Genomic DNA, 22,314 nt, shown 5'->3' with positions numbered 1-22,314 from the left:
ACCGGTGGCTAATAAATAACGAGACTCAAAGGGGTGTATTAATACATAAAAACCTATTTGTAATCATGTTTTTAACCCAGGATGTTCTCTCCATCTTCCATACTTACAAAACATAAAAAACTTTATGTAATCATTTTTTTTATCCCAGGATGTCTCCATACATAAAAAACAAAAACCAGGATGTTCTCTCCATCTTCCAAACTTAAACTTAAAAAACGCTATGTATTTCGTGTTTATCAATCCAGGATGTTTCCATCTTCCGTACTTAATACATAAAAATTTATGTATACCATGTTTTTATAACCAACCACCGCCAACACCAGAGAGTGAGGAAAAAACAACAACTTGAATTATATTTTATGTTTATTAACAAAATATCAAGTACAAAACAACCAACAATTTGTGTTAAGTTGTTGCAGTCGAATACAAAAGGGGCTTTCTTTTTTATGCGCACTACAAGGACAATCGGTTATTGTCCTTAAATCCAAAACTAGTTTGCAATATATGCATTTTATAAAATGAGTATCCGTATAAATGAATTCATAAAAACAAAGCACCTCTTTACTCACACCACCACATACATCTTTACAGCGATTAAAAGTGAGCATCCTAACATTATAATCGTGAAAATCTAAACTAAATTTATTATTAGCAGCCCAAGTAGCCAATCTAAATACATAATCTAATGAACAAATATATGTGGAATTAGCATGGAATTTACATCTAAAAGTATGTGCTGGGGGTAATGTTCTAATAGGCGGGCAACCAAAATCCTGTGGATCATACACCGGTATATTGACTCTTTGTTGTAAAAATCTACACAGCTCCAGTCCTTTGTGTATAAATAATCGCAGTTTTGTGTTTGAGTTTGGAGAATGACTTCAAAGTCTTCATACCTATGATGTCCATCGGTGAGGGCGGTTCAAAGTTCAATGACTTCAAAGTCGGTGGTTGTTCTCCAGCCAACGTTTGAACGCACTGCTCAGGTTGTGGGCTTCACAATCAGGCAATTTAAACAACCAACAACCAATTATTTGCTGGTTTATGCCTGCGATTGACATCTCCCGCACGATGAACGTTTCATCATCATCCCGGAAGTCTTTCCTTTTTTGATAGCCCTGCAAATCTACAATGAGCAGCGGATACATAGCTGAGAGTGAACTGAAAACATACGCACTTAGTAACCTTGATTAATACTAAAATCCCCTCCACACTTAGATTAGTGAACGTGTGCACATGCGCGGGTGATGACGCCAATGAAATTAAGAAAGCAGCGTACACGATTGCCTGTTACAAATAATGACCTTGGTGAAACAAAAAATCGTACCACCGCCTACAGACAGCGCACTTTTGCCCAACATTATTCGCTGTTTAATATGCGACCCTAGTAATTGTGGTAAAACAAATCTATTAATTAGCCTAATAATCAAAAAGAATGGATTGCGATTCAATAATCTATACATTTATAGTAAATCACTAAATCAACCAAAATATGAGTATTTAAGCCATGTTATGAAACGTGTTCCCCAGATTGGTTATTATAGATTTAGCGATCTTGATGACATAATCAGCGCACAAGATGTTAAACCTAATTCACTGGTGGTGTTTGATGATTGTGGGTTGGGTAGTCAACATGTGATTAGTGAATTCTTCACTAGATGCCGACACCAATATCTAGATAATCTATCTAATACAAACCTACTCGTATGCAAAGAAACAAAAGCTACGCGACAATGCTAACCTAATTATTGCCTTTAAAATGGATGAATTAAATTCTGACAATGATGAAGTAAATGCTGACATGAAATTTGACACGTTTAAGGAGTTCTGCAGACTATGTTGGTGTGATAAGTATGGATTTTTGGTGATTGACAAGGAGAAACCGCTGAATGGTGGTAGATATCGTAAGATGTTTGACGTGTATATTAGCGACATATCCAATTAGATCACATAGTATTAAGATTGATCGTGTAATGAAAACAACGGAAAATGTGATCAAAGCGGCCGACTAGTTGAAACGTAAATATAAACTACTGAAACATCATGAACAGGAACAAGAGAGGTTTATTAAGAAATAATTGAAACTCATTATAGAACCGCTAGAACAATTAAATGTTAGAAAAAAGGATGTTAAAGAAGAAGAAGTGGACACTTCTCCCATTGAGGGAAAAAAGGAAGAGGAAGATGGTGGTGGCGATGGTGATGACATTAAAGTGGAACAAGAACATGAATTAGAATCATATCTCAATTTGGGGGAATCAGAGCGGGATTCGCATTATGGTATAAAAACAACTGGCTCTAAAATGATGATGATAGGTAATAAAGAGATTCAACGAGATGGTGGTGATTTCATTGTTGACAAACAACATCGATTCAAGGGAACAAATGGGTTATATGAATTATTGTTTAAAAAACAACCGCAGCATTATACCGATGCAGATTTAAATGCTTACAAACAGATAAACGGTATCGAGAATAATTAACACCTGTAAAACATGATAGTCTATTTAGTTGAAAAAGTATTGCGGCGGAAACCGCCTGATCGTGTATATGTCAAATATCTTGGGATGAAGAGTAAAGGATGGATTAAAAACAAAGACTTAATTATTTAAATACATTTCTTGAACTGTCGATTGTGTTTCTTCTTCCTTAAACGTCACCATTTTCCTAGTTTTCTTATGCATAAGACACATGTTGAGGGTGGAGTCATGCAAGAGTGGTACATCCCCAACAACAGCCTCGTTTTTCCTCTTCCGCCCAAAATATTGAAGAATTCCACCAAATTGTTGTTGTAATTGATGCCATTGTGCAAGAGAAAGGTTAATTTCCGTTTTATTCTTAGCAATTTGCACAACTGCATAATAGTTATGCGCCTGTTTGGTTAGACCGACGGAAACTTTGAAATCACGTTTAAACTTTACTAGCGAGGTGGTATAGTGTAAACACATGATTGGTGTAATACGAACTGACCGATGGTGTTAAAATGTAAATAAATGAAAAAATATTGCAAGCACCAGCGATAACAGACAAGTCTGTGCAGGCGCCTTATCACAGGATGCTGTGTGCTTGTGTGTGTGTGTGTGTGTGTGTGTGTGTGGCGCCGCCGCATCCGCATTCCAATGTTTACGTACAATTAGAATACGACAATTTAATTATTAACCACGAATCTACAATTATTTACATACGATTTTTATTCTGCATGTATAAAGAGGAATAAGAACCGTATTGTTCAGTATGGAGAAAGCAGTGTTAACATCAACAGTTGCTGGTTTTATCAATTCTGCAATCAACAATCTCCCAGTTAAATCACATATGCCTGGTTATAGATTCTGTGGACCAGGAACTAAAGAACAACAAAGAATACATCAAACTGGTATAAATCCGTTAGATGATGCATGTAAAGCACATGATATTGCATATTCACAGAATAAAAGTTTAGAATCAAGAAATACGGCTGATCAATTGTTGGAGCGGGAAGCTTGGAAACGGCTTTCTGCCAGGGATTCCTCATTAGGAGAAAAAACTAGCGCATTATTGGTGGGAAATATAATGAAAGCTAAGGTTAAATTAGGTGCAGGCAGCACTCCTCGCCCTACGTTTAATCAATTGGTAAAGGCTGTGGCTATTAATACCAAAGCTGATGGTGATGATGTAGTAAAATCATCTCAAATTGCCTTGAAAAAAGCTAAACAATATTTAAAATGTAGACATATTAAACTACCCAGAGTTATTCCATTAAGGCGTGACAGAAGGAAATGGGTGGGTGGTGTACTACCCATTATTCCGATTCTAGCAGGACTTTCCGCATTAGGTTCTCTTGCTGGAGGCGCGGCAACAATAGCAAAAACGGTAAAAGATATAGATCAGGCGAAGTAAACCCTACAAGAACAAAAACGACACAATATGGCTATGGAAGCGCAGAAAGTGGGTCAAGGACTCTATCTAAAATCTTATGGAAAAGGTTTAGGCCTTTACACAAATTAAAGCTACCCAATCGTGCGCTTACAAATTATAATATAATTAAAATTGCCAACAAGTATCTACCTCATTTCCCCGGAGTATTCATGAGAGATAATTTGCCCACGCAACCTTGGAAGCAAGAACAAGGTATAATTAATTTGGACTCGTCGAAGAACGAGGGTACACATTGAACTGCCTATTCAAAAAAAGGAAATAAAGTGTTCTATTTTGATAGTTTTGGCAACTTACGACCACCTAAAGAATTGATTAAGTGTTTAAAAGGGTGTGATATCTATTATAATAGGGAACGTTTTCAAAAGCGTAACCCTTGGAATTGTGGACATCTTTCGTTGGAATTTTTACTTCGAGAAGCGTCACCATGAGAAGCTATTCTTTTCTTGTGTCCGGTTGTGATTCTATATTACATTCGAGCGTGTTTCCGCCGATGGAATTGGCCGGGAATTACAGTATTGGTCTATTAAGATTAGAAACCTACAATTCCATACCGAATGTGGAAGAAGGAGTAAACAATAAATTTCATTTCTCTTTCAACAAATCCGCACACATTGTGGAAATACCCACCGGTACGTATGAGATTACTGCTATTGAAAAGTATCTTAGAACACAAATATCAAGCGTAAATAAACAATGTATTTTTATTTAACGCCGAATCATAACACCTTGAAAACGTCTCTTAAAGCAACATTTGATACAGATTTTACACAACCACACAGTATTGGCACCTTATTGGGTTTTGATCGGGTGTTATTGCCAGCTGATAAAACACTCATTTCCAACAATATTATCGACATTAACCCAGTGAATGTAACCTCGTGGCCGGCTCATACAATAACGGACGATTAAGCCATAGTTTGCACACATTTTCCCCCTTAGTGGCTCCAGGCTATAAAATTGTGAAAAGACCATCACCGGTCGTCTATTTACCCCTCAATACCAACTTTATTGATGATATCGGCGTAAGATTGGTGGATCAAACTGGGCGATTGATATCTTTTAGAAAGGAAAGAATCACAATTAGTTTACATTTAATGAATGGGTATTGATTTCATCAATTCCACTTTTGTGCTTAAAGCTAAACCGCTAAGAGCGGGGAATTCAGTGCGGATGTGAAAGGCAACAAGCAACCATTATCGCTACGCAACGCCAGCTTCTTAAAAACTCTAGGATATAAGGTGAACCGATATGGATTACATGCTAAACATTGATCAAGAGATTGTTTACAACGACAGTATCGAGGGGTGGGAATTTCATTCTTACTCACCGTTTAACACATCCGGTTTGTCTATCAATGACGAGATCCGGATTTCCGTTTATCAAACGGACATGTACACATTGCCCAGTGAAAGCTATCTTTTTATTGAGGGAAAATTGGAGAAAGGTGTGTCGGTGGGGGTCACCTATGCTAAATTAATAAACAACGCTTTTGCCTTCCTATTCGACGAGCAACGCTATGAGATAAATTCCGTTGAGGTGGACAGTATTAGAAATGTGCGCATTGCTAGCACGTTGAAGATTTATTCAACTTTTTTCTCCAATCAAATTAGAGCGTTAGAAAATGCGGGAATTGTTGATCCAAATAGCGATGATAATATGACTGCACCGGCGTCGGTCATTAATGAGGAGGACCAGAGATTCAACGTCTGCCTACCTCTCAGCTATCTGCTAAATTTCTTTGAAGATTATAAGAGGATATTGGTGAATGTGAAACAGGAGTTAATTTTGAAGAGATCACGTAATGACTTGGACGCACTCGTTGGTGACGCAATAACTGCTAAAGATTGTACCATTAATTTAGATAAAGTTATTAGGCATATTCCACACGTTAAACTGGCGGATAGGGCAAAATTATATATTTATAAAATAATTGAAAGTGGCAAACCCATACCTCTTGCCTTCGATCATTGGAATTGAATGAATATCACCTTCAACTAATAAGATCTCCTGGCATGGGAAAACGTCAAATCAATTACACAAACCAAGATATGTAGTTCTAGCATTTCAAACGGATAGGAAGGATAATATTGCTAGAAATGTTCAGTTTTCGATTCAGCGGATATTCGCAACATTAAATTATACATGAACAATCAACAATATCCATATCAAGATATGCTTTACATCGGGCAGAATAGCGCAATTATTTGAAGAATATATTCGCTTTCGTCAAGACTACTATGGAGTGCAGAGAAGTGAGGCGTTGTTTGATAGAAAAGGATTCTCCAACACACCTTTTGTGGTGATTAATTGTGCAAAACAACCAGATAAATTGAATACAACTGTGGTTTATCTAATATATAAAATTCTCGTGTCACGGTGTTCGAACTTGAACTCCTCCGAAACGGCTCGATCGATTTTTGTGATCCTTAGCGTGATTGTCGGCCAGGGTGGAGAATCGGCCAACATCTATTTTTCATCCCCCTAAATGTTAAGGGTAGTCCACCCCTAAATTTTTTTTTTTATTTTTTAGGCAAAATTTTTTGTTTTTATTATTTTATGACACATCATACAAAAATACATACAACCCTAAATTTTTACCCCTCTACGATCAACCCTTATATTTTATTTGTAAACTTTAATTTTTTTTAGTAAAATTTTTTTTTTTTTGTGATGACTTACAATAAAAAATCTCATATTACTCTCAACTTTTCACCCCTCTACGATCAACCCCTATTTTTTATTTGTTAATTATAAACTTTAATTTTTTGGCAAATTTTTTTTTTTATTTTTTGATGACTTACAATAAAAAATCTGTTAATACTCTCAATTTTTCACCCCTCTACGATCAACCCCTATTTTTTATTTGTTAATTCCTATCTAGATATTATAATTTCAAGTTCCTTTAATTATGATTTTTTTTTAAATTCAATTTGATCTCCCGCCCTCACCGTTCGACTACTGATCACCTATCAATCGATCAGTTATCCCCGCCATTTAAGTATTGATCATGCTATAAATCCACCGAAAACTACGCTCACCGAATTTTTTGAATTGTGCAATCGTGCGGATGCTTTTGGTGCCATCGCACAAACACTGCTCTATTCTGAAGTTCCGCGGTATTTTACATGGGCTCAATCGAAAAAATGGATACCCCGCAAGCAAGGGATACCAGTTGATGCGTGCCCCGGTTTATTCAAATCAAATAGTTTGGGTCGTGTATATACCGTCAATCCAAGGCAGACTGAGTGCTTTTATCTGCGACTATTGTTGGTTAATGTCACCGGACCATTGTCATTTCAAGATATACGGAAGGTAGATGGACAACAGTATCCTACGTATAAAGATGCATGCCTTGCTCTAGGCTTGCTAGAAGACGACAATCATTGGGACAGCATGCTTGCTGAAGCAGCATTAAACTGCACAGGAACACAAATTCGTCTACTATTTGCTATAGTACTGACTACATGTTTCCCGGCCCGAGCACAAATGTTGTGGGATAATCACAAAGATTCAATGACTGATGATATATTGTATCGACATCGTACAAGGTGCAACGATCTAACAATATCATTCAGTGAAGCAATGTACAATGAAGCATTGATTGCTATCGAGGATCTTTGCATTGCTATTGCGAATTTACCAATCAGTCATTTCGGTATGGGCTCACCGAATCGAAGTGCATCTGATTTACTCAACACAGATATGAATCGTGAACTACAGTACGATACTGTACAAATGGCGAGCATTGTTAGCCGCAATGTTCCACTACTTAATGATGAACAAAAAATTATCTACGACCGTATCATGCTGGCAGTTTCGGCAGGACAAGGAGGATTCTTTTTTTTAGATGCACCAGGTGGGACTGGCAAAACATTTCTTATTTCGCTACTTCTTGCCGAGATACGATGAAAAATGGCATCGCATTGGCCGTTGCATCTTCTGGCATTGCAGCAACTTTATTAGATGGAGGCAGAACAGCTCATTCAGCATTTAAGCTGCCGTTAAACATTAAAAATAATCCAGATGCAGTGTGCAACATAAAAAAACAATCGTCTATGGCCACAGTGCTGAAACAATGTAAAATTATTATCTGGGATGAATGCACTATGGCACACAAACATTCGCTTGAGGCATTGGATAGGACATTAAAGGATATAAAAAACAACGATAAACTATTTGGCGGCACTTTGTTACTCCTTTCAGATGATTTCAGACAAACACTTCCCGTTATTCCGCGTTCAACCTACGCTGATGAAATCAACGCGTGCTTAAAATCATCGCGACTATGGCGTAATGTTGAAAAAGTACAACTGACGGTGAACATGCGCGTTCAAATGCTTCAGGATCCATCCGCCGAAACTTTCTCTAAACCACTGTTAGATATTGGCGATGGGAAAGTTGCTGTACATGAAAATACTGGATGCATAAAATTACAGACGGACTTCTGCACAATCATCGACTCGCAAAATAGTCTCATCGATCACATATTTCCCGACGAACACACACAATATGCAAATCATAAGTGGCTGGCAGAAAGAGCGATCTTGGCAGCTAAAAATGTGGACGTCAATGGGTTAAATTTAAAGATACAACAGCTGTTGCCTGGGGACTTGGTGTCATATAAATCTATCGATGCAGTTTGCGATACCAACGAGACTGTGAATTATCCAATTGAGTTCTTAAATTCATTGGATTTGCCAGGCATGCCACCACATCATTTACAATTGAAGGTTGGATCTCCGATTATTCTACTTCGAAACTTAAACCCACCACGGCTATGTAATGGCACACGATTAGTCATTAAAAAATTAATGAAAAACGTTATTGAAGCCATTATCTTGAATGGCAAGTTTCAAGGCGAAAATGTGTTGCTGCCACGAATCCCTATGATTCCTACTGATGTGCCAATTGAATTCAAACGCACTCAATTCACAATTAGATTGGCATTCGCTATGACAATCAATAAGTCACAAGGACAAACATTGTCTGTATGTGGCTTAGATTTGGAAACACCGTGCTTCTCCCATGGACAACTATATGTGCGATGTTCTCGCGTGGGAAAACCATCCAGTTTGTTTGTCAACTAACCAAAAATATTGTACACTCTATTGCGCTAAGAGATTATTTTTTTTTTTTTTAACTGCCATAATTGATAGTAAAAATATAAATATTTATTTTTGATGTTTAGATAGCTATCAAAGACTGTTGTTTAAAATGTATTCGTTACTTTAATAAAGATTTATTTATTAACCTAAATAAAACATACTTTTATTCTTTATAATGCATTCGATTATAAATACTTCCCCGCACACTTATAGTAGATAATTATTTTTATTTAACTATAAAAATGTTTCCTAGAAATAACATACATGGCAAAACAACGTTTGCCGGGTCAGCTAGTATCCATATACAAATGGAAACCAATAAACCATTTGCACAGAAAACAAGTACATTTTGTTTACTAATTCACGACTCTTTAATGGATTACGTACCTTCGAATGGCCTAGTGCGTAGATATTAAAAAAATTCAAAGTGTTTTTGCGCTAAATAGATGAGTGTTTTTTATCTAATGTTATCTTAAACGGATGTGATAAGTGATTATAACAGGATGTTTTTTTCAAATGTTATCTAAACGGGTGTGATAAATAATTTTATTTTAATAGTTATCTTTTTAAAACAATTGTGAACAGGATGTTTGCTATCTAATCAAGCGCGATAAGTTTTTTTCAAATGTTATCTAAAACAAACCTGCAATAACAGGATGTTTGTTTTGTTTTCGTTTTTTTTAATTCTGTTTTTACCAAAAAGGTGTACAGAAGGAGTTGCATTCACAAATAATATAAGATAAAAATTAAACATAATTTAAATAAAGAAAAATAAAAAATTACATAATATAAAATAATCATAACAAATGAAAATTGACTTTAGTACTACATTATAACTTATATCTGTCGTTAAGCATTGATGAGCGCAACATAACTACATTTACAATATAATTATAAATGTTTAAACAGTCGGATTTCGATTGCAGCTACAGTAAATGAAATAATTGTTCCTCTCTGCTAATACAGGTTGGGATTGATAATTGAGGAAGATACTTTATTCTCATCCATTCATAAAGTGGACAGGTAATGAATAAATAGAATAAATCTTCATTTTGATGGAGATTACAAAGTAAAGTACAGATCTGGTTAGGATTTATTAAATAGGCTATTGCTTTGTGGACGATTTTAATGGAGAAATTACTGCAAGATCAGAGTTAGAACAATATACTAGTTACAGGAAATGGTAGAGAGAGTAGAAGATAGTTTTGATCATCCGAGATATTTAAAGGAATATTTCTGTAATAAATGCTATAATTTGAGGCGTATAGTCTAGCTATATCAGTATTGTGTAAATTGGTTTCATATGTTGACAAAATTGCATTTAGATTTTTACGGATTACATACGGATCCTGCATTTCCCAAAGATGGTTGTAACCAACATTTATAAAAAACTCATTTATTTGGGTTACCCAGTTGAACTTAATATTATTGGACGGTAAAGAGTCGAGATGTAATAGTCTGTGATAACTAGGGAACGGATTCGTATGTATTTACATATTTTTTTCTAGGCAATTCACAGACGTTTTTCAACTAGAAGTATTCATACTGACACTTTTTAAGCCGTTTGAGTCTACTTTTATTTCGCATATTTCCACATATTTGGATGTTATCGCATATTTATACATATTTGATTAAAATAAATAAATATTTCTACATATTTAATCAAAATATGTACATATTTTTTCATATTTTTCATTTTGGGCATATTTTCATAATTGGGAGGTGGTTGACAGGAACTGTGAACCACAGACTGTAGGGCTGAGAATCACAGTGGGTACAATGGTTATTGTAATTTACACAGAATACTGCTAAACAGTGACGGGCACTTGTTAGTTCTTTGAAGTTGTCTGACGTTTTCTGTTCTTTCAGCTCGTTCGTTGAAGTGTCCGATTCATTTCGTTCGGTCACATTCATTTCGGCGAGTTTCCAGCAGAACTTTTTCGAAGTGATGGAGACATTTTGTACTGCACAGCTTGTGACAAGCGCGTTTCTTGCTCTCAACGTTCCCAAGTCACCTAACATATTGCCACCGGATCGCACATAGAGACTAAAAACAGAGAGAAAGAGAGGACGTCCTATCAAGCCATCCTTACATCTCCATCATCAAGTAAGTCTACTCTGAGTACAGATCTGTGTCGGGGCTTTGGTTAGAGCAATAATCCTTTCCACAAACTTAAAAATCCTCATTTCAAAGGATTCTTAGAGACCTATATTGGGAAAAAAATGCCTGACGAGAGCACTCTGCGGAAAAACTACCTGGAAAATATCTATAAAGATACACTAACCAAAATTCGTGGACATATCAAAGATGGACCGATTTGAGTGTCCATTGATGAAACCACTGACGTTGAGGGCAGATATATTGCCAATGCAGTTATTGGAAAACTTGACAGTGATTCTGATGTGGATTCAAAGCCATTCCTTTTGAACTGTGAGGTTCTCAAAAAATGCAATCATTCCACCATTTCACGATTCTTCGATGCCTCAATGCATATCCTATTGCCCAGTGGAGTTTTGAACGAAAAAGTTCTTTTGTTTCTCTCTGATGCTGCCCCCAACATGGTCAAGGCTGGGCAATCTATTCAGGTATTTTATCCTAAGATAATTCATGTGACGTGTATTGCTCATGCCTTGCATCGAGTAGCAGAAACTGTCCGATCTTTGTTCAGTGACGTAGATTCCTTAATCTCCTCGGTTAAAAAAGTGTTCTTAAAAGCACCAAGTCGCATTAAAATGCTAAAAGATCTCTATCCAAACTTGTGCCTTCCACCAGAACCAATATTGACAAGATGGGGTACTTGGCTAGAAGCAGCTCAGTATTACTATGAAAACTACAATAAAATCAAGAATGTCCTTTCACATCTCGAAGACGAAGCAGTAGCGATAGATACATCCTAGTCTTTAATCGAGAAACCTAATTGAAGGAACGACCTCGCATTCATTTCCGACAATTGCGTATTTCTTGCACAAGTTATTACCCAACTTGAGTCCCAAAATGTTCTACTGACAGAAAACGTGTCAGGAATACCTGGGAGTAAGGGAGATCTGATCAGATCAAAACTGGTAGAAGTACTGAGCAAGAACAAAGGGTGGGAGACCATTGCCAGCTTTCTGATATTATCAGTGGAACAGAAGTCACCTCAGAACATCGTGTACCCTTTACAACCAACGAGATAACTTCTTTCAGCAAGGCACCTATAACATCTGTAGATGTTGAACAATCTTTTAGTCGTTACAAGTCCATCTTACGCCCAGATCGTCGTCACTTTACGTTCCAACATTTGAAATTTCATGTGGTTGCAAACAATTTCGAAGAGTGAAGTTTTCAAAATTGAAAATTTAACACATCTTTTTATAAATAGTAAAAATGTTCTTTGTTGTATAAATCATTATAACTTGTAAAAACAAATTATCTTGTTCCTAATAAATTAGACAGTGGTGGTGATTATAGCATTGGTTTATTAAGTTTTCAGTGATCCAATTCCATACCGAATATCATTGAAGGATTTAACAATATTTTTCATTATGGAGACAATGTTGTTAGTTTACCTACAGGAACTTATGAAGTGGAAGCTATAGCACGTTATCTGAAATCACATATTAATTCACCGGATTCATTGAAACTAAAAGGTAATACCAACACATTGAAGGTGGAATTAACATGTACACAACCTGTTTACTTCAATAAAGAGCGTTACTAAACATGAAGTGTCAGAAAAAAATGATCACTCATAAATCGGACGAAATTTTACAGATTCATAGTGTCAATACAGTTGCAATTAACTATAATATAGCATCCGGTTCATATAGAAACTGGAAACCAGGACATACTATATACGAATTTTCACCATTAGTTCCTCCAGGATTTAAAATCGTACAAGAACCTTCTCGAGTCATTTACTTTCTAGTTATCGGTAAAGTAATCAACAATATAACACTTGCTATAACAGATCAAAACCAGAACTTAGTGGATTTTCGCGGAGAGACAATTACAATCAGATTACATCTAAAGAAAAATGGGTATTGATTTTCGAAAGTATAAAATGGATTACGCTGAAGTGAAATCAACTAGTATTCAACGATTACCCTATCGAGCATTAACACCATCAAATATATATTTTCTACAAAGTATAGGGACTTTTGATTAATCCAAAATGGAAGAAATACTAGATGTGAATAAAAAAGTGAATTTGAGGAGAGAGAAGAGAAAACGGACTTTGAATTTCACTCTCATCAACCTTGCAACTAATCATTCGACAATTCTGACGAAATTATAATTGCCATTCTACAGCAGGGTATCTACACTGTTCCAGCCAAAAGTTTTCTATATATTCAAGGACAATTGATTAAAGAAGGTTCTAAAACTATCGATCCAAGTGAACTGAGAATAGTATGAAATGAATTTTTGTTTTTGTTTGATGAAATCAAGTATCAGTTGTATGGTGTGCTGGTTGATCACGTTAGAAATCCAGGAATCACAATTACATTAAAAACTATGCATCTCTTAAGTAGTATAGTTTTGGGCATACTAGGACGTTTTTTTGCGTCGACCCCTTATGGGTGACAGGACGAGGGAATGCAGGGGGGTTTCCCCCCTTCCTCACCTTAAATAATACATAATAAATAATACTTTTACCAATAACACTGATGGTCTAGTGGTTAGAGCTGCTGACTTTGGATTAAAAGATCGCAGGATCGAAGCTAGGAGTATTTTAAAAAACTTTTTTTCTTATATTAACCTGGCCCTCCCCCAACCCACATGGTGGGGAGGAGGGGGTTTGGATCCGACGTTGATGACGTCATGCGCCAGAACTCTCTTTCTTCCTCTACTTAGTAGCTATGTTGAAAATTTCGATACATATAATAAAGAACCGTAAAATGATTCTTGGAAAAATTTATGCTGAGATCATCATAAGGATAAACTTCAGAATTTAGGTGTAACTTTACATTTGATATACTACAGTGATTAAACTGAGACATATCACTTTCTGCATTATTCTTTTTATTTGTTTGAAATGCAATTATGATATAACGGGGCTTTTCTAGATTTGTTGACGTCTTCACAGACCAAGTTTGCTTGTTAGTATTAGTAGGCAGAGAGGGGTTCTTTATAAGGTCCCATGATCTAAAAGCCATGTGAACGGTTTTTCCTTTATTGACTAAATTTAAAAACTAACCTTTGTTCATCAGACACTTTAACATACGGCATTTTCCATTGCACAGATTTTAGTTTAATAGAAGCTTTAACATTGGGGTGATATTTTAAAACTTGAATGCTATCATTATCCGTTCTACTGCGATGTAGAATTAACTCATGTTTTCCTTGTAGAATTATTTGATTGTAATCTTCATAGAATCCCATTACAATGTCTAGTGGAATGCAAGCATCAAAATTACCATTTTCATCAGCTAATTTAACCTATTCAGTAGGCATCATCCAGCTCATTTCCATTCCTGACGCCTTATCTGGACTAAGAGAGTAGTATGAATTTGGGCATACTAGGACGTTTTTCTGTGTCGGGATCAACGACCGCGCAACGCGTCATCATGACGTCACAAGCCATACCCCTCATCCTAATTTTGTGGTCCAGATGGTGACGTCATATTGACGACACAATACGTCACGATGACGCAAATTAATAGAGGTATTTTCCTCCTACGTAACAAGGAACGCAAGTCCTACGTCACAAGGTATACCCCTCCTCCTCCTCCTCCTCCTCCTCACCCCCTTTACATAGACTAACCACTTTACATACAGCTTATCATTTTTACGTCTTAGTATTTTTTCTACAAGATAAACATCTTTCAATTTAGTCTTCTGCAGTTCTTGTGAATAAAATGCTCCTTGAATAGGCTGTCCTGTCAAGTCTTCCAACAAGTAAGTATATGGAATAGTGTTGCGGACTGTAATAATTTTAAATAATTCAGTGCTCCAATTGGGTGTGTAACCTCTGCTAAATATAGTTCTCTTTTTCGAAACACGTACATAGTCTCCTTCTTCAAAGCGTTGTTTATCTTTTCTTTTTGCTTTAGAAAAGTAGACATTAGCTAGTAAGAATGTTTCATTGCTAGAATTTACTTCCGTTGGTGCCATACCAACAGTACGGTGTACTTTGTTGTTGTAGGTATTTATGAGATCAGGTAAATGCTTTGTATAGTTGTAGTTTCCTCTGAGACTAAATAAGCGATACAACATAGATTTAAAGGTTCTATTAAATCTTTCTACAATTGAACTTTTAACTTGGCTGTAAGTACTATAGTGATTAATGTTGTGCTTCTTCATGAGTTTCGTGAAAGAAACATTGTAGAATTCCTTCCCATTATCAGTCTGAATATTTTTCGGTACTCTTCTACTTGAAATAAAAATATCATATAGGTAAGATTTTAGATTACGATGCTATCCACGAATCAGTTTCAACGACCCCCTCTCCACCAATTGAATTCCGAAGATTGACGCGTTTACCCGAAGTCCTTCCAATATTTTAATAAATATTTATCATCTTAACCAAAAAGCACATGTACTAATTTATCTAAAACAAATTCTTTTAATGCCATATCCAAAGGAATAAGGAGAGTAGGGATCTATTACAAATAACGCAAATTAGTGTAGTAAAAGTACATTTATTAATACACATATATTTAACAACAAAACTTTATTGTAATAATCGTTTTACAACATCTTTTATTTTAATATTATTTTACATGTTTTCTCACTCTCTCTCTCTCTAATGTTACACACAAAATTCCACTATTTCCTTATTCCTACTGGGCGTATGTTTAAAGATATCTACTTTAATTTTTATTCTGTTTCTTAAATCCACATCCGCCAATTCCCTTTCCAGCCAGTAATTCGAGCAGTAGAACCTATTTATATTTTCGAACTGTAATATATATCGTCGATTTTTCCTGTATACAACTTCCTTAATACCAGAAATTACCAATTCTGTCCCTTCGGCAATTTCTTCTAAACGGCTACAATCGCGAAAGTTAATAGGTTCTTTTATCTCTTGCATGGTAATGTTCTTAATTTGATTCACGTCTTCTTGTGTAAAAGGAATATTCTCCATATTTCTCCATAAATCTGGGTAAAAGTTTACTTTTTCTATCTTGGAGAAGGTGTTGCCATGATACGTTGTAAGACCATTTGTCACTGTCGGAAATTCTGCTATAAATGACAAAGGAGGGCAGTATAAAAAATGAAGCAGTTAAGATTCAAATTTAAATTTATTGCGGGGAGGAGTAAGGGTGGGGGACACCACCACACTTGAAATACCTTTATAACGGAAATAGTTTATTCACAATATAAATTTAGTAACAATGCTTAACAGAATTAACTAGTAAGAAAAACTTTATAATAAATCTTATCTTCAATACCAAGGCACAGTATTGGGGGAATAGTTACTTGAAAGGCAATTAACAGGCTGATTGGAGCTTTGAAAAATAATACCAGGCACGGTATTGGGGAAAAAGACGGTTTACAATAGTATATGTACAAGGCTGTGCACAGCGGTTTTTATATGCGCATAGGAAATACCACGCAGGGTATCGAGGTAAATACAATAAATAACTTTGAGCACCCCAGACAGGGGATGTCAATTGAGTTCGTTCTTTACAAAATTGTACAAAATTTACAGTAATTTTCCTGACAATACAACACTCAATGCTAGTCGGTACTGATAGCTTATCCGACACAGACAATTTAGGGAAAACTTGCACAAAGTTTTTAGAGAGAAAACGACGCCACAAGATGGCTGAACACTTGTTGCTTGACTTGTTAACATACGAGGGTCGTTTGAAAAGTCCGTGCAAAAGTAAAAACTACTTAATTTTTGGGGGTAAACCTTTTTTATTTTTCAACATAGTTTGGCGCAGATTCCCCCTTGGTAACCCATTGTTTAGATTGTACTTTGGTCTCAGGAGTGTAGTGATGTATCCATGTTTCATCCACAGTGACGATACGACGCTTATAGTCCTGCGGATTCTTCTGGAACAGCTGCAAACCGTCCTTGCAACACTTCACACGATTTCGTTTTTGGTCAAGCGTGAGCAATCGCGGCACCCATCTTGCGGATAGCTTTGTCATGTCCAAATGTTAATGCAAAATATTATGTACCCGTTCATTCGAGATGCCCACAGCACTAGCAATCTCACGCACCTTCACTCTTCTGTCATCCATCACCATATCATGGATTTTATCAATGATTTCTGGAGTAGTAACCTCAACAGGGCGTCCAGAACGTTCAGCGTCACTTGTGCCCATATGGCCACTCCGAAAATTTTGAAATCACTTATAAACTGTTCTAATCGAAGGTGCAGAGGGACCATAATGTTTATCAAGCTTCTCTTTAGTCTCCTGAGACGTTTTGCCTTTCATTAAGTAGTGTTTAATCAACACACGAAATTCTTTTTCGTCCATTTTTTGAAAATCACTCGACTTCCTCGATTCAAACGAATGCCAAACACAAAGAAATAGACCGATCTGGCTGAAACTTGGTGTGTGTTCTTCCAAGAGATGCTACTAACTAAACATAACCTCGATACGCGCCAGTGGTGCTATCTCTCTGACTTTGCACGGACTTTTCAAACGACTCTCGTACGCACACACTCAATGTGTCGTCACAAAAAGGGGGGCACACCGTCTGTATCGCACCAACCCCCACTCTCTGCACACCAATACTGCCAACCAAGAGCCGATGGTGATAGAAAATTCTGACCCAGGGGGGCCGCGACCAGTGCGGGGACCAAACAGTCACAAACGTTTCTTCGGTAGGTAGACTAATTAAATCCATTCCGTTGTACGGAATAATAACGTATCCCTCTTTAATAAGTTCTTCTTTATTGTTGTATACATTAATAAACATATTTTTATGCCAGCCTTTTAAATAATAAACCTCTTTATTTCCATCTTTTTCGGCCTATACCCCCACATACGTATATTTACCTTTATTATTAAGGGTGAATGCAGACACCTTATACTCCGCATTCGGATGTAAATTCTTCCAATGGGTGTAAAAATAGTCTTCTAATTTTTCCCTTAACTGGTTTATCTTTTCTTCTTTCTCTAGAAGCTGTTTATATTCTTCCTTTATTGCTGCCGTCTTTTCCAAATAATCTGTTTTCCTTCTTTTAATATCTAATTCTTCCAGTTCTTGTTTTCGTTTCCTTGTCGATGTTACGTATGCTGGCGACAGTGGCTCTATTTCTTTAATAGTACATGGGTGCAGTCTGTTAGTATTATTTGTTCTTTTCCTTAAAACACAGGGAATTATATTATTTGTAGAAATGAGCCCTGCTTCCTGGATGTCTGTATCTTTTGGTATAGTAGAGAATAATGTTCTGGACCTGGAAAAGTATGTCTCTCCAGCCTTAATGTAACACTTTTGTATTATTCGAACGTTGTCTTTGTTGTCCGTATTTTCTACTACTTCTATATAATTAAGAGGTAAGTAATAAAAACTACACGCAGATAGAGCATAATTTATAACTTTCTTCCTAGAGACTTTCTCATTCGGTAAGTTTATCTGTATTCCAGTCAACTTTCCTGTATTTGTGTTCCCCCAATAAACGTATTGCAGTACATTATTAAATACAAGATAACAACTGTTCTGAACAGCGTCCGCAATCTTTGTCCACATTTTTGCAAGAGAAACCGAGTATATCGGTGCATCCCGGAAATATATCTTACTACTCTCCAATAACCGTTGTATGAATAAATCACTGGTTCACTAGAAAAATGAAATGCTACTCTCCATGACACACTGTGCTTCAGCCACTACCGTCCTGTTGGTAGCGCTGGTGTCGATGTGTCGACCATCACTTTATTATGTAACAAAATATACAAATCAAAATATATACACAATTCAAAATACATAATTCAATAGAGCCTGATGCATACAATTTATGACTTAACATCCACCCCCCCTTGAAAGGCGAAAGTCTTTAAAAAAAAAAAAACAAACAAAAAACAAACAATTTTCAAATTTTCATTGCTCTTCATTCAATGACATCATTCCTCTTCTTGATCAGAAAGTGGAAGCGGGTACAGTTTATTCACAGTCCTTGTAAACTGTTTACTGGAGCTTGTCTCAACTGTAGCTACACGTACGACGCCATCCGAGCCAGTGTGTATCTGAACTACTCTTGCTAAAATCCATTGTTGTGGTTGTAAAGCAGGATTGTTTAAGAGAACAACGTCTCCTACTTGCACGTTCTTGTGTCGGTCTTTCCATTTGTATCTTTGCTGCAGCTGCATTAGAAATTCCGTTTTCCATATTCTCCAGAAATGCTGGACGACAGATTGAACCATTTGCCAACGTTTAAGCCTGTTGACTGGTGTACTTGTGTGATCCGGTTCTGACGGCATTGCAAGCGAGTCACCAACTAGGAAGTGTGAAGGGGTTAGTGGGGAAAGGTCTTCAGGACAGGAAGAAAGATAAGTTAATGGGCGAGAATTTAAAATAGCTTCTATTTGAGTTAATACTGTGTATAACTCTTCGAAATTTAATATTGAATTGCCTATAACTCTTTTAAGATGATACTTAACACTTTTAACTCCTGCTTCCCAAATTCCTCCAAAATGTGGCGAACGGGAGGGTATAAATTTCCATTCTATACCTTCTGAAGCCAATAATTCAGGAACTGATTGATTTATTTCTTTATTTTTAAAAAACTTGTTTAGTTCTTTAGCAGCACCCACGAAGTTGGTGGCATTGTCCGAATATATTCTAGTACATACGCCTCTCCTAGACATAAATCTCCTTAAGGCAGCAAGAAAAGCATTCGTTGTGAGATCACTAACGACCTCTAAATGTATCGCACGAGTCGCAAAACATACGAATATAAGCCTTAGTTGTTTTAGTGGATTTTCGAACACCTGATTTGATAATAATAGGTCCAGCAAAATCTAGTCCGGTAATTGAGAATGGTCTGGATACGCTAACTCTATCTTTAGGTAAATGACCCATGATAGCCGGTTTATTTTTCGGTTCAGCCTTAAAACAGATGACACATTCTCTACAGATTTGTTTTCCCATTATTTTGCCTTTAATTGGCCAATACATTTGTCTAATGGCTGTTAATAAACTTTGAAGTCCTGCATGTAAATAAATAATATGAAAATATCTAAATATTAATTTTGTAACATGATGTGCGTATGGAAGTATAATAGCATTAACTTGATCTGCAGGGAGTGATGCATTTCTTAAACGCCCTCCTACTCTTAAGATGCCGTTTTTATCCAGAAAGGGATTTAAATTGTGAATTTTACTTTTTTTATTTAATTGATTTCCCTTTTCTAATGTCTTGATTTCAATGTAAAACACTTCTGCTTGTACTAATTGATATATTTTAAATTTTGCATTGTTATATTCACTTGTAGTTAAAAAATCGCAACTTCGATTTTCCTTTTCCATTTGAAGAGAATTTAAGAACCTCAAAATATAAGCTACGATTCTGACTAATTTAACCCATGAAGAATAACGAGAAAGTAGTTCAAAGGTTTGCTTCTCACTGCAAGCGTTCATCAACGAATATTTAATTGGTTTTGCTTCCGGAATTTCCTCTATATTCTCATTGATTTTACTTGGTGGCCAATCTTTTTCATTTAATGCTAACCAATAGGGCCCATTAAACCACATAGAAAGTTCATAAAGTGTCTAACATCTACTCCTCTAGAAGCAACATCACTAGGATTGTCTTCGCTTCGCACATGTTTCCAATTCCGAATTAAAGTATTTTCTTGAATGAATGCTACCCTGTTGCTTACATATGTTTTCCACTGATATGGATTTCCTTTTAACCAAGCTAAGACTATGGATGAATCAGTCCAAAATCTACATTCTCTGCAGTTGACATTAAGTGCGTTTGCGACCTTCAACATTAGCCGTGTTAACAGTTGAGCACCATTTAGTTCTAGTTCAGGCAAAGTTCTTTTCTTTAATGGAGCGACTCTGGCCTTGGCACATAACAGATGAACAGTAATACTTGTCTCTGCAAATGAACGCAAATAAACACTTGCCGCATAAGCATTTTCACTTGCATCGCAAAATCCGTGTAATTCCATTTTATCAGAATATTTTGCACGACGTGGAATTTGAAATTCTTCAATTGCACTGAGCTGATTAAAAAACTTACACCATTTGACTGCTAATTGATACGGAAGCTGATCGTCCCATTTTAAATTATTCATCCAAAGCTGCTGAATAAATATTTTTCCTTTTATGACAACAGGTGATAAAAAGCCTAATGGATCGAATATCTTGAACAACTCTGATAATATGGTTCGTCTTGAAATTACAAAGGAGTGTTGAAAAGGTTGTATTTTATATTCAAAAGTGTCTGAAAAGGGTTTCCATGCTAATCCCAAAGTTTAGATGCTCTCATTTGCTCCAATATCTACAATGTGATAAGGATCTTCTACTTTGGATGAAATTTTCTTTAAGATATCCTTTGAATTCGAGCACCACTTCCTTAAGGTAAAGCAACCAGAACTAAGAATACTAGTTACTTGCAATTGTATATTTTTTAAAGATTCGAAATCATCTGCACCTGTCATCAAATCATCCATGTAAAAATCTCTTTCAATCACCATTGATGCTGTAGGAAATTCAGCTTTATTTTCTTCTGCTAATTGTACCAGACATCTCGTGGCAATGAAACTGGCTGGTGTAGTGCCATAAGTTAAGGTCAATAAACGATAATGTTTGAGCTCTTGATTAGGCGATTCTCTCCCTACAATTCTTTGAAACTCAACATGATGTCTTTTAATTAAAATTTGACGATACATTTTGGCTATATCAGCCGTCAAGACATATTTGTGCATCCTGAATCTTAGCATAATTGAGAACAGATCACTTTGAATGACTGGTCCCTTTAAAAGAATGGAATTCAATGAAATACCATCAGGAGGGCTAGTAGTGGCATCAAACACTACTCTTATGTGTGTAGTTGTACTTTCCTTAAAAACAGGATGATGAGGCACATAATATTTGCAGTTATTAACAAATTCGTTAGGTTTGATTTCTTCCATGTGCTCTAATTGCTCATATTCCCTCATGAAGTCGACATATTGTTTATGTATTTGAGGTTGAGAGTGGAACCTTTGCTCTAAATTGTGAAATCTTTTAACTGCATTATTTAAGTTGTCACTTAAACATTCAGGATCCTTTTTGAATGGTAATTCTACTATGAATCTACCATCACTACCTCTTTCAAAAGTTTGTTCGTATAAACTATTGCACAATTTTTCTTCTGGTGTTAATTTATGAACTTTGAATTCGTTTGTATCTATTTCCAT

General features: G+C 36.1%; 4 protein-coding genes across 4 annotated transcripts; 1 reads left to right on the top strand and 3 right to left on the bottom strand.

The window, feature by feature from the left end:
- The first annotated feature begins 7,829 nt into the window (after positions 1-7,829).
- On the top strand, positions 7,830-9,002 carry LOC141452073 (ATP-dependent DNA helicase PIF1-like). Its single transcript, XM_074123892.1, has one exon. The coding sequence runs from the start codon at positions 7,971-7,973 to the stop codon at positions 9,000-9,002; it is 1,032 nt and encodes a 343-aa protein (XP_073979993.1). The 5' UTR covers positions 7,830-7,970.
- Positions 9,003-19,026: 10,024 nt separating this feature from the next.
- LOC141452063 (uncharacterized) lies at positions 19,027-19,770 on the bottom strand. Its single transcript, XM_074123884.1, has one exon. It carries the CDS (start codon positions 19,768-19,770, stop codon positions 19,027-19,029), a length of 744 nt encoding a protein of 247 aa, XP_073979985.1.
- An 858-nt stretch (positions 19,771-20,628) lies between these two features.
- On the bottom strand, positions 20,629-21,207 carry LOC141452062 (uncharacterized). The gene has a single exon (XM_074123883.1). It carries the CDS (start codon positions 21,205-21,207, stop codon positions 20,629-20,631), a length of 579 nt encoding a protein of 192 aa, XP_073979984.1.
- A 180-nt stretch (positions 21,208-21,387) lies between these two features.
- Positions 21,388-22,314, bottom strand: LOC141452061 (uncharacterized). The gene has a single exon (XM_074123880.1). The coding sequence runs from the start codon at positions 22,312-22,314 to the stop codon at positions 21,388-21,390; it is 927 nt and encodes a 308-aa protein (XP_073979981.1).

This window comes from Rhodnius prolixus, unplaced genomic scaffold (genome assembly GCF_049639745.1).
Source record: "Rhodnius prolixus isolate KJV_2025 unplaced genomic scaffold, Rpr scaffold_32, whole genome shotgun sequence".
Lineage (NCBI taxonomy): Eukaryota > Metazoa > Arthropoda > Insecta > Hemiptera > Reduviidae > Rhodnius > Rhodnius prolixus.
This window is presented reverse-complemented; position numbering and strand designations above follow the sequence as displayed.

Coding starts and splice junctions, on each gene's coding strand:
- LOC141452073 (XM_074123892.1), top strand. CDS start 7,971: ATGGCCACAGTGCTGAAACAATGTAAAATTATTATCTGGGATGAATGC.
- LOC141452061 (XM_074123880.1), bottom strand. CDS start 22,314: ATGGAAATAGATACAAACGAATTCAAAGTTCATAAATTAACACCAGAA.
- LOC141452062 (XM_074123883.1), bottom strand. CDS start 21,207: ATGAATAATTTAAAATGGGACGATCAGCTTCCGTATCAATTAGCAGTC.
- LOC141452063 (XM_074123884.1), bottom strand. CDS start 19,770: ATGTCTAGGAGAGGCGTATGTACTAGAATATATTCGGACAATGCCACC.